Consider the following 23,890-nt stretch of genomic DNA (forward strand, 5'->3'; position numbering starts at 1 on the left):
GGAAAGGAGAGAGATTAATGGTTATTACTTGATGGCTAACACCTAATTGCGTAGATGCATGAGGTGTAATGTGTGTGTTTAAAGTCCAGGTAATTGTGAGGTGTCATCATTTTAGCTAATGCCATCTTTTACTTTTTTTTTATATAAAATGATGGCTGATTAGCCGAATAGGAGAGGGAACAAAAAGGAATGTTGGGCTTGGGTTTGAAGTGTAATCGAGAACCCTTAGGCTCGCCAGGGTTGCCGGTTTTAAAGGTCTAAAATAATTAGTTTTCGGCCCAACAGGGGCCCAATAATGATTCTCGACCTTGGAAGTTCCATTAAATGGTTTTCGGCCATAGAATGATTTAGGAAAAATGTCCCCAACCCAATAAGGCCCAATAAGAGCTCCAGTAGTGATAAGCGGCCCATGAGGATCTAAGAAGGTTTTCACGACCCAATAAGACCCACTAAGTCTCTTATGGCCCAAATCGGTGCTGAACAATCAATTTCGACCCAATTATGGCCCAAATATGGGTTCTCGGCCCAAAAGAACCAAGTTGAGAGGTTACCGGTCCAGTAGGCCCAATAAGTGAGTTTTGACGCATTAAGAGGTTTGAACCGAGAAGCCATGGTTAAAACCCAAAAGTTGAGTGAATATAGTTTATTGAGTTTGTTTTAGAGCTTTTATGAGGATGTTTCAATTTGAGACAAATTCTGGAAGTGTAAAGTGATATAACCTTGAAGTTTGGTTCACCTTTAAATATATCGTTACATAGTTACACAAAGAACTATCTTGTAAATGGATAGAAATTCTGGCCCTAAAATGCTAGTTGTGACACGAAGAACCATATGTAATCCGATTCCATCAAGTCAATTTCAAAATTTTTTGCAACCATGAATTAGAATAAAATAAAAAACCTAAATTTATTGAATATTTGGGATGTAGATGAGGTTCAAGGAAGCATTTGAAGTTGATAGCATAATTGTTGCCAAGATTTCTGAGGAAGATTAAATTCCTCATCGTATAATTCGCTATATGGTTTTATAGTCGAAAAGTCCGTATCGGTAAATATGGAATGTGATTAGGTCTAAAAATAGGAAGAGAGAGACATAAAAGATAGTTTGAGTGGTAAAAATAGAATATTGGTTCATAAGAAGAAGCCAAATGACCATATAGAGAATGAAAAAAAAAATGTGGCAATTATTGGAGCCCGGCCCTTCAGCCTTATGGCTATAAGACTTCAATTTTATATTCAATTGTTTTTAGTAGGGGTGCAAACGAGCCAAGCTACTCGCGAGCTACTCGAGATCGGATCGTTAAAAGCTCGACTCGAAATCGATTATAAACGAGCCCGAGCCGAGCTCGAGCTTAATATTAAGCTCGTTTATTAAACGAGCTCGAGCTCAAGCCTATGTCATTAAGCTTGATTAGGCTCGCGAGCCTAAACGAGCCTTTATATAATATAATTTAATATTATTTATATATATTAAAATAAAAATATATTAGGGGAATTATGGATTTAGGGTATTAGTAAACGAGCTTCTTAACGAGTTCGAACCGAGCTTAAGCTTATTTAGACACGTCAAATAAAAAACGAGTCGAGCCCGAGCCCGAGCCGAGCTTGTATTATTTTTTACGAGCTCGAGCCGAGCTCAGTACAAGGAAGCTCGAATCGAGCCGAGCTCGAGCTCGAGCCTTATATAACTTAAACGAGCCCGAGCCGAGCCTGATAATGTTCGGGCTCGGCTCGGCTCGTTTGCACCCCTAGTTTTTAGTTAGTTTACTTTTAGAGAGTGCTTTCGTCACGTCAACTCGTTTTTCTTTGAAATTTTTTGGCTCATTTTGTTTATTATAAATTTTTTTATTTTATGTAGGCATGTGCAAATATTCCATCCACCCCGAATTTAAATTTAAATCTATGTCCCACCTTTGGTAGTCACACATTATAAGACAAAATACCGTTCATATATATATATATATATATATATATATATATATATATATATATATATATATATATTTGTTTTAAGAAACTAAGCTTTAATCGTATTAGTTGAAAGTTTAAAAGGAAGAAAACAGAGAAGATGAAGAGGGTGTGTGTAACAGGAGCAGGAGGTTATATTGCTTCATGGGTTGTGAAGCTTTTGCTTTCCAAAGGTTACATGGTTCATGGAACTGTAAGAGACCCATGTATGTTCTTTCTTTGGTTTCATTTCATAATCTCTCTATTTTCAACTTAATTCTTATTTATATACTATAATCTTGCTCTAATAGGCTTCACTCTATTGAAGTTTGATATGGTTTTTCTTCACGATTTTGCTCTAGTAAGGCGTTGACCTATTATTTATACATATTCTTGGTCTAATAAACTACCTAATCACCCACCTCTTACAATATGATATCCTAGTTTCTCTCTCTATATCTGAAGGTGATGAGAAAAAGAATGGTCATCTGAGGAAGTTGGAAAATGCTGAAGAGAGGTTGAAGCTGTTTAAGGCAGACGTGCTAGAATATGAAAATCTTTGTGCTGCCTTTGCTGGTTGCATTGGGGTTCTTCATGTTGCTTCCCCTGTGCCTGGTGGACGTGTATCTAATCCTCAGGTAACCACTTCTTTTTATATATATGGCACACAATCGGCTTGATAAATCTTTTAAATTTGGAGTTAAAATTCTTTTTGACTTCTGAAGCTAACCAATCTCATATATACTAGCGCTTATGATTTGATCGATGATATCTAGAATGTGAGAATGAGCATGAGGGCCTTGTATTTATCTTGTTGTGAATTCCTTCTTAATTCTGATCATCATTTGAAATAGAATTAAAAGGTTTTGTAGTTCCTGCATTATAAGATTATAACAAATGCGGCTAAAGGAGGTGTTTGGTTAATTTGCAATGAGAATCTGAAAGAATTTTAACATTAAGGAATTTTAAAATCATTTCTTTATATCTTTAAATTTGTTTTGTTAATTAGATTTTAAAAGATTTTGAAGGTAAATTGTTTATTGATTTTTTTGCAAATTATTTTCTGCATTATAAATAGATACCAAAAGTAAATTATAGATACTTGCAAGTATATTTAAATTACCCTTCTATTAATTTCTTGCTAACAGAATATATATATATATATATATATATATATATATATATATATATATATATATTTAAAACTTTTTTAGGTAAAATATATTAAATTATACACGTCATGTTGGAAATTAAATTGTTTGATTTTTCTAAACATTTTTAAAACTATTTGCAGATAGATTTATTTTATAAAGATTTTTATTACACTTTATAAAAACTAAAGGGGTATTTGAGTAGTTTTAACAAAAGTGTACAACTTCCAATAGAATTCCATATATATGGGGATGTAATTCTGAAATCCATAGTGAAAGATTCAATTCTCTAATCATTTGCACCCAACCCTCAAAAATGGAATGGAACTGAATTCAAATGCACCAAAATTCACTGAATCCGTCATGATGATTGGTGTTCAAACTAATTTTTCCAGCTTTGACAAACCAACCAAAATTTGGCAGGTGGAACTACTTGATCCTGCGATATTAGGAACAAAAAACGTATTAAATGCATGTTTGAACGCTAAAGTGGAAAAGGTTGTTGTGGTCTCGTCTGGATCTGCTATTTTGGTGAATCCCAACTGGCCTTCAGACCTGGAAATGGATGAAAGCTGTTGGACAGATATAGAATATGCCAAGTCGATTGAAGTATCTTATACCCTAAACTTCATTTTTCTTTTAAGTTATATGGAATTAACTTTTAAGAAAGTAATTTGTGTTGTGGTTTTATTTTTCAGCAATGGTATGCTATATCGAAGACAGTAGCAGAGGTTGAAGCTTTGGAATATGGAAAACGAGATGATCTGAGTGTTGTAACAATTTGTCCAGCCTTTGTCATTGGGCCAATGTTGCAGTCGATCATAAATGCCACTAGCTTATTTCTTTTGAGCTACATGAAAGGTCAGTCATTACTTGCTATTCGTCTTTTTTGATCGTCAAGCTTGTTGCAATAATTCTTTTATAAAGCTAGATTTATTAAGTACCCAAAATGTTGGAATAACTTCCAAACATCAAATTCAAAATCTAACCAAATTTTGTAGAGATTGGCATTATTTGTAGCAAATGAACCCAAATTTTGTGGCGATTTAATATTATGTGTTGAAAAATGTACACAGATCTGATGGGATACAGTAATATTGAATTGCGAATTCTTTAGTTAAAAGGAATTTGAGGGACGATTTGTTTCGTAATATGTTTTTGGAAGAAATGAGAATCAGTTAAAAAAAATGGAATCCAAAGGGATGGAATATGAAAAAAAAAAAATCACTATTTGTCACACTTTTGTTGGCAGAAAATTGTGATGAAACTCTATCAAATAAATTGTTTTCAAAATTTATATCTAAAAAATAGTTAGTATAACAGACTTATATTCCATGTCAAGGACCATAACTTTGACCCTCATATATAAGTGACAAGAACTTTAACTTTGACAGAAAAAATTCAAAAACCATTTCATACACTTTTTTATTGGAAGAATAATGTACGCTTGTAATTTTCCATCTGGTTCAAGAGGAAGGTAGAATCGGAGGGGACACAATACAGGATGCAGAACGTCCATATGTAGATGTTCGTGATTTGTCAGAGGCAATTTTACTATTGTACGAGAATCCTAAGTCCAATGGCAGATACATATGTTCTCCATACTCACTGAGGGCAAGAGATTTTGTTGCAAAGATGGAGAGCATGTTTCCTGGCCATACTTATCCTAAAATGTAAGCTCCACAATCCACCTAATAATTTCTAAGATTTATGTTATGAACCATTGGCTCTCCATGCTAGTTTATGGTTTAGGGTTTTAACAATGCGTATACAGAAACAAATGAGGTTTCAAGTCTCAGCAGCCAGTGTGCGACTATCGAATTATCAATTCCAATGTAAATTGGACTCTTTGAGAGCACTCGACTGTTCTTTCATCTAACTAACAGACCACAATGATGTCTTTGGGGCAGGATGGTGTGGGATATGTTTATCAACTATATTGATGTATTTAAATTTGATCTTTTTATTGACAGTTTTACAGAGAAAAGTGATCGTGCGCTGCTCAGTTCGAAAAAGTTGATTAATTTGGGATGGAGTTATAGACCATTGGAAGAGACCATAGTTGACACTGTAAACAATTATGAAGAACTTGGTTTCCTGGAGAAAGGGAAGCCATTTCCAGCTACAATTAAGTTCTGAGTTATTTGCATCGGTTTCTCTTTGTGAAGATAAAGTTATGTTGTTGTTGTTGTTTTTTTTTTTTTTTTTTTTTTTTTTTTTTTTTTTTTTTTTTTTTTTTCAATTCTCATCCTTCAAGAATAGCTATGAGACAATGTAGTGTAACAAATAACATGAAAACAAGAATATATTTATCTTTTCTCTCCTGTACATTTTTTTCATCTTCAGACTTCACTTCTTGTACTTGCATCCATGCGGAAGACGTGGCCAAGCACGTTATTAATGTCACCAACGTATGTTTGGTTTCTAGCCACGTTCCGCAACTAATTTGCTTTGTTATTGGATAGCAATCCATATTTTTCGTAGTTTAGGTAAAGAGAGTTAGGCAGACTATTCATTTTAAAGAGCATAAAGTTATGAAATTTAGGTGAAATGCTATTTCCGATATTTATAATATTACGTGTAATTTTTTGATTATTATGGATATTCCTTTTGTATATGAACACTATTAGAAGATCAAAAAATAGTTGTTGCACAATCCATAGGTATAAAGCGGTACCTATGGATTTGCCACCGATTATCTATGGAATATCGATGACATTTTTCATAGGTAATTTACCGACGGAATACCTACATAATATCTACTAATTAGTGTAGCTACGAAATTGCAATGAATCTCTTACGGATGACCGACGGAATTGCATTGACTAACATTGACTTGATTACTGATGGCCATATTTACCAATGATTTTTCTGTCACTATTTTGTAGGTATACGGCATATTATTTTAAATAATTATTATAAAATATCAAATATTGCCATTTTTTTGTTGTTGTCAAATATGCAACATATTTAAACACAAACCTAACAACATTACAATTAAAGTTTCAAAATACAAAAAACATGCTCGAAATACAAAATTTAACACATTTCATTGTTCCATTGACACAACATTCATACCAACTAAAAATTAACAAACAATATCATTTGTTCTATAATACTTATACATCATCATTGAGTGGACTACGAGGAAGATCACGTCCTTGAGTGGTGTCACATTCATCATCATCGCCATTAGTTCCATTTATTATACTACTTGTTCTTGCATTTCTTGAATGGTAGAAACTTCTTCATGCAACCTATTAACCTAAAAAATGGTGACAAAATTCAATACTTAAACCATAATAGCAATCTACTTGAGTTTATTATAACAATGTATTATAGTTTATAATTATAGCAATATACTTAACTTTTAAACTATAATAGCATTGTATTTTTGTTAATTGTCAATTTAATCTATAATAACAACATACTACTTAACTTTTAAACCATAATAGCAATGTACTTTTGTTTATTATCAATTTAATCTATAATCACAACAAACTACCTAACTTTTAAACAATAATAGCAATTTACTTTTCTTTCTAATCAATTTTATTCATAATAACAACATACTAAACTTTTACACAATAGTAGCAATGCACTTTTGTTTTTAATCAATTTTATCCATAATAACAAAATACTACTTAACTTCTACACCATAATAGAAATGTATTTTTGTTTATTATCAATTTAATCCATAATGGCAACAAACTACCTAACTTTTAAACGATAATAGCAATGTAATTTTGATTTTAATCAATTCTATCCATAAAAATAAAATATTACTTAACTCATAAACCATAATAGCAATGCAGTTTTGTTTATTATCAATTAATCCAAAATCAAAACAGACTACCTAACGTTTAAACTATAATAGAAATGTATGTTTCATTTTAATCAGTTTTATCCGTAAGAAAAAAACTACTTAACTTATCAACCATAATAAGAATGTACTTTTGTTTATTATTAATTTAATCCAAAATCAAAACAAACTACCTAATTTTAAAACCATCATAGCAATGTACTTGTGTTTTTAATTAATTTTATCAATAAGAACAAAACACTATTTAACTTCTAAACCACAATAGCAATGTACTTTTGTTTATTATCAATTTAATCCATAATCACAATTAGTGTTGTAAAACTCGTTGAGTTGGCCCATTACTCCTCTGAGTACTCGCTACTCCCCCTCTTGCCGAGGCGAGTTACCTAATCCCGAGTATTCCCCGATCAGCCCCTTACGAATTAAGTAGTGTTGTGAAATTCGATCAACTTGGTGATTAATATGTATAATATACTTAATAATTTATTATTTAACACACACACATGTGGTTATTGCAACATATATATCTTAAATTTTTAGTAATTATTCACGAAATGAGACCATTATGTGTTTTTTATTTTTTGTGTATTCACATGTATCGAATTTTGTTATATATTTCAATCAACTTATAATTTTATCTTATGATTTTCACATATATAATTTTCCTAAAAAATTTCTACACAAATTTCCAAATCCGAGTACTCGCTACTCGGTAGTCGGCCGAACAGGTACCGATTAACGAGTTCTACAACCTTGATCACAATAAACTAACCAACTTTTAAACTGTAATAACAATGAACTTTTTTTAAAGCAATTTTATCCATAGTAACAACATACTAACAACACACGTCTTCTTGTGTGTTGTTGTCCGATTAGGTGAATTATCTGGATCGTGTAGATTAGGTAGATGGTGTTCCAGAAACCAGATAAATGACATCCAATGTTCCTATACCATAGATATGGCCCATCTTCTATCTATAGTTTCTCTAAAGCTAGCTTTCAATCCATACTTTTGCATCGTCCTTATGATTTTACAGATATTCTCCATATTTTCTCACTATTCCCTGTATATATGCATCCTACAATTTATCAAAACAAAACCACTGTCATATACATAAAACTAAGACAGAAAATATAAAAAAATAATAAAGATAAGTTACTTTTGCATCTTTGGTAGTTTATGAGCAATGTTCTATATCTTCAAGGTCTCCCTCGAAATAAATTGTTTTGGACTCGTTGGTGCCATGTGTCTTCACATAGAGATCATAAAATACGGGTTCTTTACCTAGCTGTACTCTCTACATAAAAGACAAAGTATAATTGATGTAATTAGTGTTAAAACAATATAAAATAATAAAATTGATAATTATGATACTAACCAAGTTATGATTGTGCTTGGCATATCCTATGCTACAACCTGTATGCCTCCATGTCCCCCTATTGGAAACAGGGGTGTTCTGGTTCTTCTGAGCAACATATGACTGCTTTCTCCATTTCTCTGTGCACCAATGTTTGTAAATGATACTCCTTCCGTCCCATATTAATTGTCCACTTTTGACTTTTGAAGTCTTTTTTCTTCAACTTTGACCATAAATATTTTTATGTGTGTTATATATTACTTGATGAAATTTATAAAAATGAAAAAACATTTAAAATACAATCCATTCATAAATTTTGCATCAAGTATTATTTAAGAAAAAGAAAATTATTTAAGGTAAAGTTGAAGTTTTCTTTCTTCAACTTTAACCTTAAATATTTTTATTTGTATTATATATTACTTGATGAAACTTATAACAATGAAAATACAATCCATTCATAAATTTTTCATCAAATGTTATCTATCAAAAAAGAAAAGTATTTAAGGTCAAAATTGAAAAATAAAAACTTGAAAAGTCAAATCTGGGGAATTAATTTGGGTTGGAGGTAGTGTGTAGTGTGTGTGTGTCTATATATATATATATATATATATATATATATATATATATATATATATATATATATATATATATATATATATATATATATATATATATATATATATATATATATATATATGATAGGTAATAAAAAATCAGCAAAACAAAATAGTAATGTATTGTATCTCTTAAGTCACACAAACGTGGCCACATAGACTCCGGTACCATATGGAAACAGTGTTGATATATCTCACGAAAGTAGTTAATACGACCTTTTTCGAGGGGTAGCACAACAACTCGTCCCATTTTGGCAGATAACATCTTCAAATCCCTCATCATGTCCTTATATCTATTCTTGAGGACATTTTTGAATGACATATATCGACTCATTCTCCGCTAGGGGTGAGGATTTGGATTGGATTGGACCGAACCGGAATGAATCATCTCTTGGACTGGATCAGTTTCGGAAAATATTTTGGACCGTGGATCGAACCAGATGAGACTTACCGAGTCCAGGTCAATGTCCGGATTTTCCGGTTCTCGTAACCGTTTGGACGGGTACAAATTTATATGCATACGACTCAACTTGTTAAAACGTGTTTTTGGGTTTCATATAACTTGTTTAAATGAATATGTTATTGGGTTTGATATGTTACAACTTGTTAAAATGAATACTTTTTTGGGTTTGATATGATACAACTCGTAATAATAAATACATTTTCGTTTATTGTGCCCTTTGGACCGGTAAAACATTGATTTTTTTTATACTTTATACCATTTATTTGAAATATTGTAACTCATGGAATATAACACCAAAAATAACAAAATAATCTAAAATTATCTACAAACTTTAAATTACACATTGGAAAATGGTGTATTTCAATCTAACTTAAATCGAACGAGACATGCTTGTTTAAAGACTTTCACAGAATACAGAAGTTTAAATTTCTTGTTGAAAAGTTGAAATATTTCAGCTTTCATATCTCATCTTTGAAGGATTGTAACACATTGAATATATCACCAAAATAACAAAATTGTTATCTAAAATCATCTACAAACTCTTAATTACACGTAGGAAAAAATTGCATGTCAATCTAACTTAATACGAATGAGATATGCTTGTTTAAAGAATTTCACAGAATACAAAAGTTTAAATTTTTTGCTGAAAAGCTGAAATATTTCAACTTTGATATCTCATCTTTGAAGCATTGTAACTCATCAAATATAATACCAAAGATAATGAAATTATAGTCTAAAATCATCTACAAACTCTAAATTACATGTAAGAAAAACTGCATGTGTAACACCCAAAGCCTTAAAGGCCATGAAAGGAAAGAAAGCCCTGATTTTAAGGGTCGACTCGGCAAGTGTAACATCATAAAATTTCCAACCAAAAATTTTCATTTTTTACAACCATCAAGACATGAGTAATTAGTTTAGATTCTCAAAATAACGTCGTAGTCTCAAACGATTACATAACAAAAGATAAAACAGTTTCCCCCGAGTGTGTGTACGGTCATGCTGGCGCCTTCCCACGGTCCTCACTCGTACCTGAAACACATAAAGCAACAACTGTAAGCATAAAGCTTAGTGAGTTCCCAAAATACAACATACGCACATACGCCTTTCCAGGCCTTGACCTTCCGGTCCATGTGTCTCAGGGGACTTCCGTCCCATCTGCGTAAACCTTCCGGTCCTACCCACTTCAACCTTTACAGTCCATATGACCACGCCTTCCGGGCCATATCAAACATATCACACATGACACATATAGCAATTAACTTAACACACATAAAGCATATACATCGTATTCGACCTTCCGGTCACATAGTCAAAACCTTTCCGGGTACAGTATAGTGAGAAGACTCACCTCGTATGCCTCGCTAAGTTGCTAATCGTAAATCTTGGAATCACTCGGGCTCGAACCCTCGAGCTGCAATCCTCCTACGATATTATAAATCTATAAATATTACTTGCACCACTAAGGTGGACCATCCAAATCAAGTCAACACAGGTTGACCTGGTCAACAGTCTTTAGTCAATTTGGACTAGACTCGGCGAGTGCACAATAGTGACTCGGCGAGTCTACGCGTTTTTACCAACTCTCAAGAATTTTCCCTTTGACTCGTCGAGTACTCCCCCGACTCGACGAGTTCCACCTGGGCCTGAATCACAGGGCCACCGCGACTCAACTCACCGAGTCGAAGGCCAACTCGGCGAGTCCCATCCTGACTCGGTCCACCTGTCAAAACCTTTCCAACTCTCTGTGACTCACTGAGTCGCCCACAACGCGGTCCAGTCTACACACAAGATGGTCTCAAGGACAATCTTCAAGTGACTCGTCGAGTCTGTTCTTCAGACTCGGCGAGTCCATGCCATGCACCAGTTAAAACTGGCTTTTGCGGTCAGATCCGTTCCATAAATACATAGATCTGGCCTTCCCAAGCTTATTTGTCACGTAAAGTCTCAGTCTTGGTTGCCATGCAATGCATACAAGGCTTATTTTGAAGAAACAACCTTTAATATGGCAAGTATAACTTCTAACTCAAAAGTATGGGCATAAAGCTTGTCATAAGGGGTCTCCTGGACCTGCTAAAGTCCAGATCTAGGTCCCATATCCCCATGGGACCTCTCATACTTCTTATTCAAGCCAAGAAATGCAAGAAGAAACCCTAGATTTGGCCCATCAACACAAAACACGAAGATTGGCTCAGAAAGTTACCTCAAGAAGACCCCCTTGATGAAATAGCAACAGATCTAAGCTCCCCAACACTTCAAGCTTGCTCCTCTCCCTCCTTCCCTTGCACTAACACACAAAATGAAGAACAAAAGGCCTTCAAACACACACACAAGGGCTTACAGACGTATGGAGGCTCTTAGGGTTCAAGGTGGCCGCATATGAGGGCCATAAGGTCCTTTAAATAGAGCTTAGGACCGGGAAATTAGGGTCTCATTAAACAGCGCGGACTCGTCGAGTCCATCTCTTGGACTCGCCGAGTCCGGACGCGAACCCTTGCTAAAAACCGCGACCCGACTCGGCGAGTTCAACCACCGACTCGCCGAGTCCCCTCACAGAATGTCATAATATAAAAGAAATGAAGATAGCTGGGGATCCGGGCTGTTACAAATCTCCCCCACTAGAATAAGACTTCGCCCTCGAAGTCCCGCTTAGGCAAAAAGCTCCGGATGCTGCTCCCGCATCTCCCGCTCCGGCTCCCAGGTCATCTCTGATCCCTTCCAATGCTGCCACTGAACCAATACCAGGGGCACCTCCTTGTTTCTCAAAACCTTGATCTTCCGATCTTTGACGGCTACAGGTCTTTCAGCATAATTCAGACTTGCATCCACCTGAATATCCCCTAATGGAACCACCGCTGATTCGTCGGCTATACATTTCCGCAGTTGCGATACATGGAAAGTATCGTGAATCTGTCCCAACTCTGCTGGCAAGTCTAAACGGTAGGCTACCCGACCCACCCTCGCGATCACACGAAAAGGACCAATATACCGGGGCCCCAACTTGCCCCTCTTCCTGAATCGAATCACTCCTTTCCAAGGAGAGACCTTCAGGAGCACGAGATCACCGACCTGGAACTCAAGCTCGGACCGTCGCCTGTCTGCATAACTCTTCTGCCGGCTCTGAGCGGTCAGCAACCTTTGCCTGACCATCTGAATTTGCTCGGTCGTCTGAAGCACGATCTCCGTGCTACCCATAACCTGCTGTCCCACCTCACCCCAACAGATGGGGGTGCGACACCTCCGCCCATACAACAGCTCAAAGGGCGGCATACCAATGCTCGAATGATGGTTGTTGTTATACGAGAATTCTGCTAAAGGTAGATAGGTATCCCAGCACCCTCCAAAATCCAACACACATGCCCGAAGCATGTCCTCGAGTGTCTGAATGGTCCGCTCACTCTGGCCATCTGTCTGAGGATGATATGCCGTACTGAAATGTAACCTAGTACCCAACTCTTCATGGAATTTCTTCCAGAACCTGGAAGTGAAACGCACGTCGCGGTCCGAAATAATCGAGATTGGCACCCCGTGCCGAGATACTACTTCCCTCACATATAACTCAGCCAACTTCTCCGCAGAAGAGCTCTCACTAATAGCTAGAAAATGAGCGCTCTTTGTTAGTCGATCCACAATTACCCAAATCGCATCGACTCCTCTCGCCGTTCGCGGTAACTTGGTAATGAAATCCATAGAGATTTGTTCCCACTTCCATTCGGGAATCTCTAGCGGTTGCAGCTTACTGTGCGGTCGCTGGTGTTCGGCCTTGACCTGCCGACAAGTCAAGCACCTCTCGACGAACCAAGCGACATCCCTTTTCATACATGGCCACCAGTACTCCTTCTTGAGATCCAAATACATTTTCGTAGCACCAGGGTGAATCGAAAATTTCGATCGATGTGCCTCCTCCATCAAAATAGTGCGCGCACCGCCCACAAACGACACCCAAATCCGCCCTTGAAAAGTCATAAGCCCCCGACCATCCGTAACAAATCCTGATACCTGTCCTGCCACCCGTTCCTTCTTCTGGTGTTCCGGCTTTGCAGCCTCCATCTGAGCCCCTCGAATAATATCCAGAATCGGGGTCAAAACCGTCAACCTCATACAAATGTCTTGGATCGGGGCGCTATCCGCCCTATGGCTCAATGCATCGGCTACCACATTAGCCTTGCCCGGGTGGTACAGGATCTCACAATCGTAATCCTTCACCACATCCAACCACCTCCTCTGACGCATATTCAGATTTGGCTGGTCCATCAAGTATTTCAAGCTCTTATGGTCCGTGTAAATCGTACACCGAACCCCGTACAAATAGTGTCGCCAGATTTTGAGGGCAAACACCACTGCCCCCAATTCCAGGTCATGCGTGGGATGTCTCGACTCATGAGGCTTCAACTGCCTCGAAGCGTACGCTATCACATGACCCCTCTGCATAAGTACCACCCCCAAACCCGATATAGAGGCATCACAATATACCACAAAGTCCTCCATCCCTTCCGGGAGTGCAAGCACTGGAGCCTCGCACAATTTCTGACGAAGCGTCTCAAACGAAGACTGCTGCTCCGGTCCCCATGAAAACGTAACACCCTTCCGGGTCATCCTAGTAAGTGGCACAGCGATCTTGGAGAAATCCTTGATAAATCTGCGGTAATATCCAGCCAAACCCAGAAAACTCCTGATCTCGGTGGGCGATCTCGGCACCTCCCACCTCAACACCGCCTCAATCTTGGCCGGGTCGACCAATATCCCCTTCTGGTTCACAAGATGCCCGAGGAATTGGACCTCTCGCAACCAGAAATCACACTTGGAGAACTTGGCATACAGCCTCTCCGATCTCAAAACCCGAAGAATCTCCCGTAAATGCTCCTCATGCTGGTCCCTAGTCCTCGAATATACCAAAATATCATCGATGAATACGATCACCGACCGATCCAGCATCGGTCGGCACACCCTGTTCATGAGATCCATGAATGCAGCCGGGGCATTGGTGAGCCCAAAAGGCATCACTACAAACTCATAATGTCCATAACGAGTCCTGAAGGCAGTCTTTTGGATATCCTCCTCGCGAACCCTCATCTGATGATATCCCGACCTCAAGTCAATCTTGGAAAACCAAGATGCCCCCTGCAACTGATCGAACAGATCGTCGATCCTAGGTAACGGGTATCGGTTCTTAATCGTCAACTTGTTTAACTCCCGATAATCGATACACATCCGATGTGAACCATCCTTCTTTTGACGAACAAAATCGGCGCTCCCCAAGGCGAGCTACTGGGTCGAATGAATCCCTTCCCCAATAGCTCCTGAAGCTGCGAGGATAATTCCTGCATTTTCGGTGGAGCGAGACGGTAAGGCGCCTTGGCGATGGGCGCCGCCCCCGGAACCAAATCGATACGAAACTCCACTTGCCTCTCCGGAGGCACGCCTGGTAACTCCTCGGGGAACACATCCGCAAACTCGCATACAACCGGAACGTCATCAATCGAATTGGGCCTCTCCGTGGTCACACGAGTATCCATCACATAGGCTATGAATCCATCACAGCCCTGCTGCAAACTCTGCCTTGCCCTGGCCGCTGAACAAAATGCTGACCCACACCGGGTCCCTTCGCCATAAACCGTGAGCACTCCCCCACTAGGGTCTCTAATCATCACCAGCTGTCTCTCGCAGTCAATGACTGCTCCAAACTTACTCAACCAATCCATGCCCACGATAATGCAAACATCTCCCATAGCTATAGGGACTAAGTCTATAGGAAACTCAACCCCAAAAATCTCGAGCACGCATCCTCGAATCACCTCGGTGGCATATACTGCTCTCTCGTTTGCTATAGCAACTCGCAGGGGATGACTCATCGTCTCCCGATCGATATCGATGTACTGGCTAAAAGCCAGCGAAACAAAGGACCGACTCGCACCTGAGTCGAATAATACCAAAGCAGGCACATGATTCACAAGAAAAGTACCTACGCATATAGGAATATAAGCATAATGTCTCAACATAAATGTAAATACGTGAAAGAATACATACCGGCCACTACATCAGGCGCCGCGCGGACCTCCTCCGCAGTCAACTGGAAAGCTCTCCCACGAGCCTTCGGGGCCTCGGTCTTCACTGGCCGAACCTCAGGAACCCTGGCAGCAGGCGATGATCCCTGGCGAAGCTGGGGCACTTGGCCTTCCGATGGCCAGTCTGGTTGCAATGCAAGCAGACCATAAATCCCTTGGGGCAATCCCTCGCAATGTGCCCCTCCTTGCCACACTTGTAGCAAGCACCGGATCGACATGCCCCCTCGTGACCCTTGCCGCATTTCCCACAAGTACGACTCTTCTGTCCTCCGGATCTCAAATCAGCAGACTTGATCCGCTTGGCTGCCGGCTGCGACTGAGCCGGCCGCCGATCCATCCGTTGAGACTCGGCCTCCTCCCTGGCTTGGGTCTCCAACTCAATCTCCCGCTTCCTGGCATTCGCCTGAAGCTCAGCAAAAGTCTGATATGATGAGTTCGATACGAACTCCCGGATGTCTCTCCTCAGCACTCCCAAATACCGGCTCATCCGAGCCAGCTCCGTGGACACCTGCTCGGGGCAGAACATCGCCCTCTCATGAAACTTCCGCGTGATCACTGCAACCGAATCATTACCCTGCTTGAGGGTCAAGAACTCCTGAACCAACCGTTCCCTCTCTACCGGGGGAACATACTCGTCTCTGAACATAGTAGTAAATCTCTCCCAAGTCAAGGCTGAAACCTCCGTGAGAGTGAAGTTCGCCGTCACGAACTTCCACCAATCCTTCGCTCCCAGGCGGAGCTGGTTCAGGGCGAACCGCACCCTCATATGCTCCGGACATGAACAAGTATAGAAGCATCCCTCAATATCGGCAATCCACCTCATCGCAGCAATCGGATCCTGAGTCCCGTCAAACTCTGGTGGCTTCGTGTTGCTGAACTCCCGGAACAGCAACGAGTCACCCCCCTGTGGTCTGGCAGCAGCCACAGCTGCGGTAGCTGCAGCAGCGGTAGCCTCAGATAACGCAGCGTACCGCTCATCAAATGTCTCCATCAGCGTGGTCTTAATAGACCCAAACATCTCCGGGATCTCGGCCCGGATCGCTGCAGCTACCTCCTCGTGAATCATCTGACGAAGCTTCTCGTCAGTCACCCCACTCGTGCCAGGTCTGTGTCATGGTCCAACCATGATGTCTCTGAAATACAACAAAAGAATATCAGAGACCCTATCGGGCAAAAATCGCACTCGATAACGCTGTCCTGCTCAGTTTTCGATACTCAGGGGTTCCCACTTGGCTGCCTACTGACCCGGTGTCCTTGGTAGTATGGGCCCAATACTGCCAGTTACACCGCGTCGATGTTCACCCAAGTCATCCTCCCCAACCTCGAATCCTGAGCACTCTATTCTTTTCATACTCTTGTTACTCACTCGCTCTCGAGCACCTCATAGCAGCAAGTTTTCCTAGACTAAGGCATCACAAAATCAGGCCACTCTAGCCCTAATATGTATACCTAGTCTACTAGCATGCGTATCATATCATATCATATATCGTAACACATATAATAAGAGTATTTTGGGGATTTTTACCGTTCGGGCGCTGGCTGGCCGTACACACTTTTTCTTCTTTGGTCGTCTCACCTTTCAAAATTTAAATTTAAATTAATTAAATTAAATTTTTTGTAAAAACAATTTTCTCCAATCCCCGGTTTGAGTCCAGTTACGCCCGAAGGTGTACCCGAATCCCTCAAACCAAGGCTCTGATACCAACTTGTAACATCATAAAATTTCCAACCAAAAATTTTCATTTTTTACAACCATCAAGACATGAGTAATTAGTTTAGATTCTCAAAATAACGTCGTAGTCTCAAACGATTACATAACAAAAGATAAAACAGTTTCCCCCGAGTGTGTGTACGGTCACGCAGGCGCCTTCCCACGGTCCTCACTCATACCTGAAACACATAAAGCAACAACTGTAAGCATAAAGCTTAGTGAGTTCCCAAAATACAACATACGCACATACGCCTTTCCAGGCCTTGACCTTCCGGTCCATGTGTCTCAGGGGACTTCCGTCCCATCTGGGTAAACCTTCCGGTCCTACCCACTTCAACCTTTACAATCCATATGACCACGCCTTCCGACCCATATCAAACATATCATACATGACACATATAGCAATTAAATTAACACACATAAAGCATATACATCGTATTCGACCTTCCGGTCACATAGTCAAAACCCTTCCGGGTACAGTATAGTGAGAAGACTCACCTCGTATGCCTCGCTAAGTTGCTAATCGTAAATCTTGGAATCACTCGGGCTTGAACCCTCGAGCTGCAATCCTCCTACGATATTATAAATCTATAAATATTACTTGCACCACTAAGGTGGACCATCCAAATCAAGTCAACACAGGTTGACCTGGTCAACAGTCTTTAGTCAATTTGGACTAGACTCGGCGAGTGCACAATAGTGACTCGGCGAGTCTACGCGTTTTTACCAACTCTCAAGAATTATCCCTTTGACTCGTCGAGTACTCCCCCGACTCGACGAGTTCCACCTGGGCCTGAATCACAGGGCCACCGCGACTCAACTCGCCGAGTCGAAGGCCAACTCGGCGAGTCCCATCCTGACTCGGTCCACCTGTCAAAACCTTTCCAACTCTCTGCGACTCACTGAGTCGCCCACAACGCGGTCCAGTCTACACACAAGATGGTCTCAAGGACAATCTTCAAGTGACTCGTCGAGTCTGTTCTTCAGACTCGGCGAGTCCATGCCATGCACCAGCTAAAACTGGCTTTTGCGGTCAGATCCGTTCCATAAATACATAGATCTGGCCTTCCCAAGCTTATTTGTCACGTAAAGTCTCAGTCTTGGTTGCCATGCAATGCATACAAGGCTTATTTTGAAGAAACAACCTTTAATATGGCAAGTATAACTTCTAACTCAAAAGGATGGGCATAAAGCTTGTCATAAGGGGTCTCCTGGACCTGCTAAAGTCTAGATCTAGGTCCCATATCCCCATGGGACCTCTCATACTTCTTATTCAAGCCAAGAAATGCAAGAAGAAACCCTAGATTTGGCCCATCAACACAAAACACGAAGATTGGCTTAGAAAGTTACCTCAAGAAGACCCCCTTGATGAAGTAGCAACAGATTTAAGCTCCCCAACACTTCAAGCTTGCTCCTCTCCCTCCTTCCCTTGCACTAACACACAAAATGAAGAACAAAAGGCCTTCAAACACACACACAAGGGCCATAAGGTCCTTTAAATAGAGCTTAGGACCGGGAAATTAGGGTCTCATTAAACAGCGCGGACTCGTCGAGTCCATCTCTTGGACTCGCCGAGTCCGGACGCGAACCCCTGCTAAAAACCGCGACCCGACTCGGCGAGTTCAACCACCGACTCGCCGAGTCCCCTCACAGAATGTCATAATATAAAAGAAATGAAGATACCTGGGGATCCGGGCTGTTACAGCAAGTCCATGGAGGGACTCGGCGAGTCCGAGCGGGATCCGAGTCAAGGTGTAAGTGGCTTACTCGGCGAGTCGGCCAAGTGGACTCGGCGAGTCTGGTCTGTGCAGGGAAACCTTAAGTTTGGGACTTTGGGCGCTATTTAAGCTGCTTATTCTCTCCATTAGGGTTCCTTAGAGCCTCCATTGTTCAGAAAACGAAGCCTAAGCCTCCATTGTTGTGCATTCAAGCTTCCAAGCCATTTTTGGGTGATTTGAAGGAAGAAGAAGGAGGGGAATCAGTGAAGCTTCAAGGATTTGCTTAAGATCTGGAGTTTGTGGAGCCTTTCTGAAGTATTGAAGGTATTAAGTCATTTCCTTCCCTTAGATCTAATTTTGGTTGTGAGTTTTGGGGCTTTTAAGCCATGATTAGGCACCCTTATGGGTTAGAAGCCGGATCTGGAGTTGCTACTTCAGATCCAAGTGTGTTATGGTCTGTAGAAGCATAAAGTATTAGCCATTGAGTCGATTTTGAAGCCCTTGGCCTTAAACCCTAGTTTATGGCATATTTTGCCTAGATCTCCTTCTCTACACGTAAAGTTTGCAACTTTACGTGAGGAATAGGCTTGGGAAGGGTAGATCTATAGTTTGGAGTCCATGCATGACTCAAAAGTCCTCTGCATGTAAGGAGAACTGAAGGGACTCGGCGAGTCCTTTGAGTGGACTCGGCGAGTAGCATGTATTTGTGGAGAAACTCGACGAGTGGGATGTACAACTCGTCGAGTCGTATGAAGATTGCCTTGTACTCGACGAGTCTGTTCTTGGATTCGACGAGTCAGGTCGCGAAACCCCAAACCCTTCAAGTTGAGACTCGAATCAGTGAGCCGGGAGGAGACTCAGTGAGTTGGACAGGTCAGGACTCAGAAATCGGTAGACTCGGCGAGTCATCGACTGACTCGGCGAGTCGAGTCGCGAATGGAAGGAATCTGATCATTTTGAACTCGGCGAGTCAGTAGGGTGACTCAGCGAGTAGTGTTGACCTGGAAGGTTGACTTTGAACAGGACTTTGACCTTGACCAGGGTTGACTTGGTTGTCTTTCGGGGGTCAGTTAGACTTGGTGTTGCATTGATATTGGTAGTTCGGGGAGCAAGGGGAGTAGGAGTTCCGTGAGTTGTCGGGTAGCAGCTAGTGAGATCATTAGCAAGTTCAGCCAGTACAGGTGAGTTTGCCTTTGTATGAATGGGTCTAAGGCCACAATACCAGACCATGTAATTATGAGTAGAAGACCCGGGGGTTAGCCCTAGGCATGGTATGCTAGTATGTTATTCAGGACGAGGTCCAGTAATAGCGGGCGGGTGCCCAAGGATTCGTTTATATGCTAGATTATACTTGTTGTCTGTGTGATACATGTATGTGCATGGTAGGGAGGTGAGTGTGGCCGAGGTCCCGTATCTCACCAATAGCAGAGTGTGGATGGGGTTCCATATCTCATTAGTAGCAGAACAGGGGTGAGGCCCAAACTAGAATAGGAGTGAGAGTGGGCTAGGCCCGTACCTCACTACCATTAGGAGCATGGACGGGGTTCCATGACTCATCAGTAGCAGGACATGGGCGAGGCCCAGGATAGGTGAGGCCTTAGGACAGAACTAGTTGCATGTGTTTAGTTATGTGTTGTGAAATGTTTATGTGTTATTATTTGTTGGTGGGCGAGGCCCTATGACAGGCGAGGCCTAATTAAAACAGATCTGTATCCGAGCGAGGCTCGAAGCTAGGCGGGGCCTGGAGCGGCGGGCCTGTTGTAGGGGGTGAGGCCCAAGATAGCGGGTGTGGCCCAGTATGCGCAATATGTGGTTATGCATGGTAAGTGGTAGGGTGGGGAACTCACTAAGCTTCGTGCTTGCGGTTTTCAGTTTTGGTTTCAGGTACTTCCGGTAGCGGTGGGAAGAGCTCGGGGTGATCGCATGGCACACACCATAGATTAGACAGCCTGAGAATGTTTACTCTGATAATGAATATGTGTTTTGAAAACTTATACTCATATTATGTTTTGGAATGATGACTTTACTTTAAGTAATGATTTATTAAAAGAAATTTTTTGTATTAAGTTTTGGGTCGTTACAAGTTGGTATCAGAGCCTTGATTTGAGGGATTCGGACATGCTCTCTGGTGTGACTGAACTCAAACTGAGGAATTGGTAAAGAAGTTTTCAGAATGAAAAGACAGTTTTGTAAAAAGGGAGTTTTGAGAAAGAAAACAGTTTTAGAAAAGCAAAAAGAATTCGGAAAGATAAAAACATTGAAAAGAGAAAAGAGGTGTGGTGCATGCAATCAACCGAGCTCAAGTAAGTACCCCAAAATACCCATACAAGTCTATGTTTTGATTACCAGTTAATAGAACAGCATGCTAGATTAGGACTAGGGATCTAGGGATGATGCCTTATGTGTTTATTATAAGTGCTTTTGATCTGCATGATAGTTCTGAATAGATAGTAGTAGGATAGCCTGTTTAGGTTATGCTTGAGTTTATGAATTGTGTTGCATGCTAGGTCGGATTCTTGCTATGTGGATATGATTGCTTGAGTACGTTATGGTTAGATTTTCCCTTTGTCTGAATGTTCCTTGCTTTGTGCATGGTGGGATTCTGAGTGATGGGAGTTAGCCATTAGGTGGATACGGTACGTCACATGTGATTAGGGTTGGATAACCTCAGAGTGTTGGATTTGGTCCTATTGCGTAGCTCTTGTTTGAGTCCAACCGTTGTAGGAACGAGTCCTCTACTTGAAGGATTATCTGAGCCTCGTCACATGTGACGGTATCCATGTGATGGGTAATTGGCATCACAAGGGGACCTTCGGCAGCTGAGGACTAGTTTGAGTTGAGTCAGAGGTTTCCCTAGGGTAAGCCTAGGATGAGGTAGTGCTGAGAGCAGTAGAAGTAGAAAAGGGACCCAGTGGAGTCAAAGCAGTTCTCGAGGAAAGTACGGATAGATGTGGAAGGTAGTATGGGCCCCTACTACTGAAAGCAGAGGATCCGTACTCGATTCGGGAAAGGCCGAGACAAGACCGGGAACCTGATAGTGAGTATGTTTGGTCTCGCAGTAGTGAGGAGTATTCCGATAATGGTTGTGTTATATGTTTCAGTATGGTGACATTGCAAGAGGGACCAACGGGCGGATCAGGTGCTGGAGAGGGATTGGGCTCGAGTTTAGGGGCCGAGTAGCTTGAGGAGATGATGAGAGAGTTGATATCAGCCGAGGTTACGCGTAGTATTCTAGCTCAGACTCCTATGATCTTTGGCACGGTCAAGGAGGGTATATTGGAGGTTATGGATGAGAGGCTGGGAGCCTTCCGTACTGGGATGATGGCTTTGTTGGGAGCGCGTACCTTGACATTTCGGGAGTTCAGGGCTTGCGGGGCACCAGATTATCATAGGGCTAGGGACCCCATCGCTAGCAGCAGATGGTTGGTTTTTGTTGCCAACGCATTCCGTACGAGCCGGTGTCCTGAGGAGGACAAGGTCAGACTCGCTTCCTGTCTTCTGAAGGACAGAGCGAGGGATTGGTGGGAAGAGATTGGTCATGCTTTGGGTGATGATGCCGCGTTGGACGTGATGACTTGGAGTGATTTCTCATCTAGGTTCAGAGCGGAGTTTTCGCTGATTATTGAGGTGCAGCAGTTGGCCCGGGAGTTTCAGGATTTGACGCAGACTACTGAGACTGTAGCGGAGATCACCGCCAAGTTCAGGGAGAGAGCCCTTCTTGTTCCGCAGTATGTCGCGGATGAGGAGATGAACAAGGCACGATATCACGAGACGCTGAGGGATGACATCAGGGAGTTCGTGAGCAGGTTCGGTTGTAAGACGCTGGAAGATATGATTTCTCGGGCCAGGGAGAAGGAAATTGATTTGGAGCAGATCCGGAAGAGGAAGCCGGATGATGTTCAGGTAGCCGCGAGTTCGGGCAAAAGGCCCAAGGGATCGAATTCAAGATCGAGGGATCATCAGGACCGAAGCCGATGCGGAAAGTGTGGTAGGATGCATGGGGGCACGTGCAAGAGTGGTAGTGGTGGTAAGTTTGGCTGCTTCAGGTGCGGTCGGACTGGTTATTTTAGCAAAGATTGTACTGTTACCATCACCTAGGGATCAGACTTGATATGTTTTCACTGCAATCAGCGGGGTCACAAGAAGGCCCAGTGCCCCAGTTTGCTTTCAGCAGGACGGGTGATGGTACCTGCCCCTGCAACCTTGAGGATCACAAATGGCTGTCAGGGCCATGCGGAGGCGCCTGCGGTACGAGACAGGGTTTTTCAGATGGCTACCTTGGAGACGCGAGCAGAGCCGGACGTTGCAGGTATGCGATTTCCATTTTCAGTTCTTTTGTTTGTGCATGATGTTATATTGTTATGGTTCTGCATCATTATCTGTATGAGCATTTCATTGGAGCGGTTTGACTGTGATCGAGTTATATGCCATATTCATACCTTGGATATTGGTTAGTAGTTATGGGATGGGTTGTATCAAAGAAGGTTACTTAGGGTGCAGTATCTGTAGCATGCCTTGGAGGGACTCAGTATGTCTCGCTAGTTCGGAGCCGTATAAGTTTTAGAATGGACAGGTTAGATCCTTAGCTATGGTAAGCTTGGGATTCCTCAGCGGATTGATTATGGTAGCAAGGATTGGGATTTCTCTTCATTGAGCATCGAGGCGTAAGCAAGATCGAAGTGGGGGAGAATCCTCCGAGTGTATAAGTGTAACAACGCAAATTTTCAAATAAAATTTTCATTTAAAATAAAGTGATTTCATTCAACTAATTATATTTATTCCAAGTTTCATATCAAAATACATTTATAAAATCCCCAAGATCTCAAATAACAGCAGTGTGTATGCATCACGCCGGCGCCTTCCCACGGTCCTCGCTAGTACCTGAAACACATACATAACAACTTGTAAGCATAAATGCTTAGTGAGTTCCCCAGTATACGACTTACACATATACGCCTTTCCAGGCCCTGACCTTCCAGTCCACAACACATCGCCTTCCGGCCCGTAACATAATCGCCTTCCGGCCCATAACGTATTGCCT

At 41.3% G+C, this 23,890-nt stretch overlaps 1 protein-coding gene across 2 annotated transcripts; it reads left to right on the forward strand.

The window, feature by feature from the left end:
• Nucleotides 1–2,022: 2,022 nt before the first annotated feature.
• LOC145030683 (cinnamoyl-CoA reductase 1-like) lies at nt 2,023–5,422 on the forward strand. Of its 2 annotated transcripts, none has more exons than XM_078979078.1 (6): nt 2,023–2,173; nt 2,412–2,584; nt 3,521–3,706; nt 3,796–3,958; nt 4,569–4,770; nt 5,071–5,422. In XM_078979078.1, the coding sequence occupies exons 1-6, from the start codon at nt 2,068–2,070 to the stop codon at nt 5,234–5,236; spliced, it is 996 nt and encodes a 331-aa protein (XP_078835204.1). In that variant the 5' UTR covers nt 2,023–2,067; the 3' UTR covers nt 5,237–5,422. The 2 variants fall into 2 exon arrangements, with proteins under 2 accessions (XP_078835204.1, XP_078835205.1); XM_078979079.1 differs by having other exon boundaries at nt 2,023–2,160.
• The last annotated feature ends 18,468 nt before the right edge of the window (nt 5,423–23,890 follow it).

Source organism: Lactuca saligna, chromosome 2 (assembly GCF_052625555.1).
Source record: "Lactuca saligna cultivar CGN05327 chromosome 2, ASM5262555v1, whole genome shotgun sequence".
Lineage (NCBI taxonomy): Eukaryota > Viridiplantae > Streptophyta > Magnoliopsida > Asterales > Asteraceae > Lactuca > Lactuca saligna.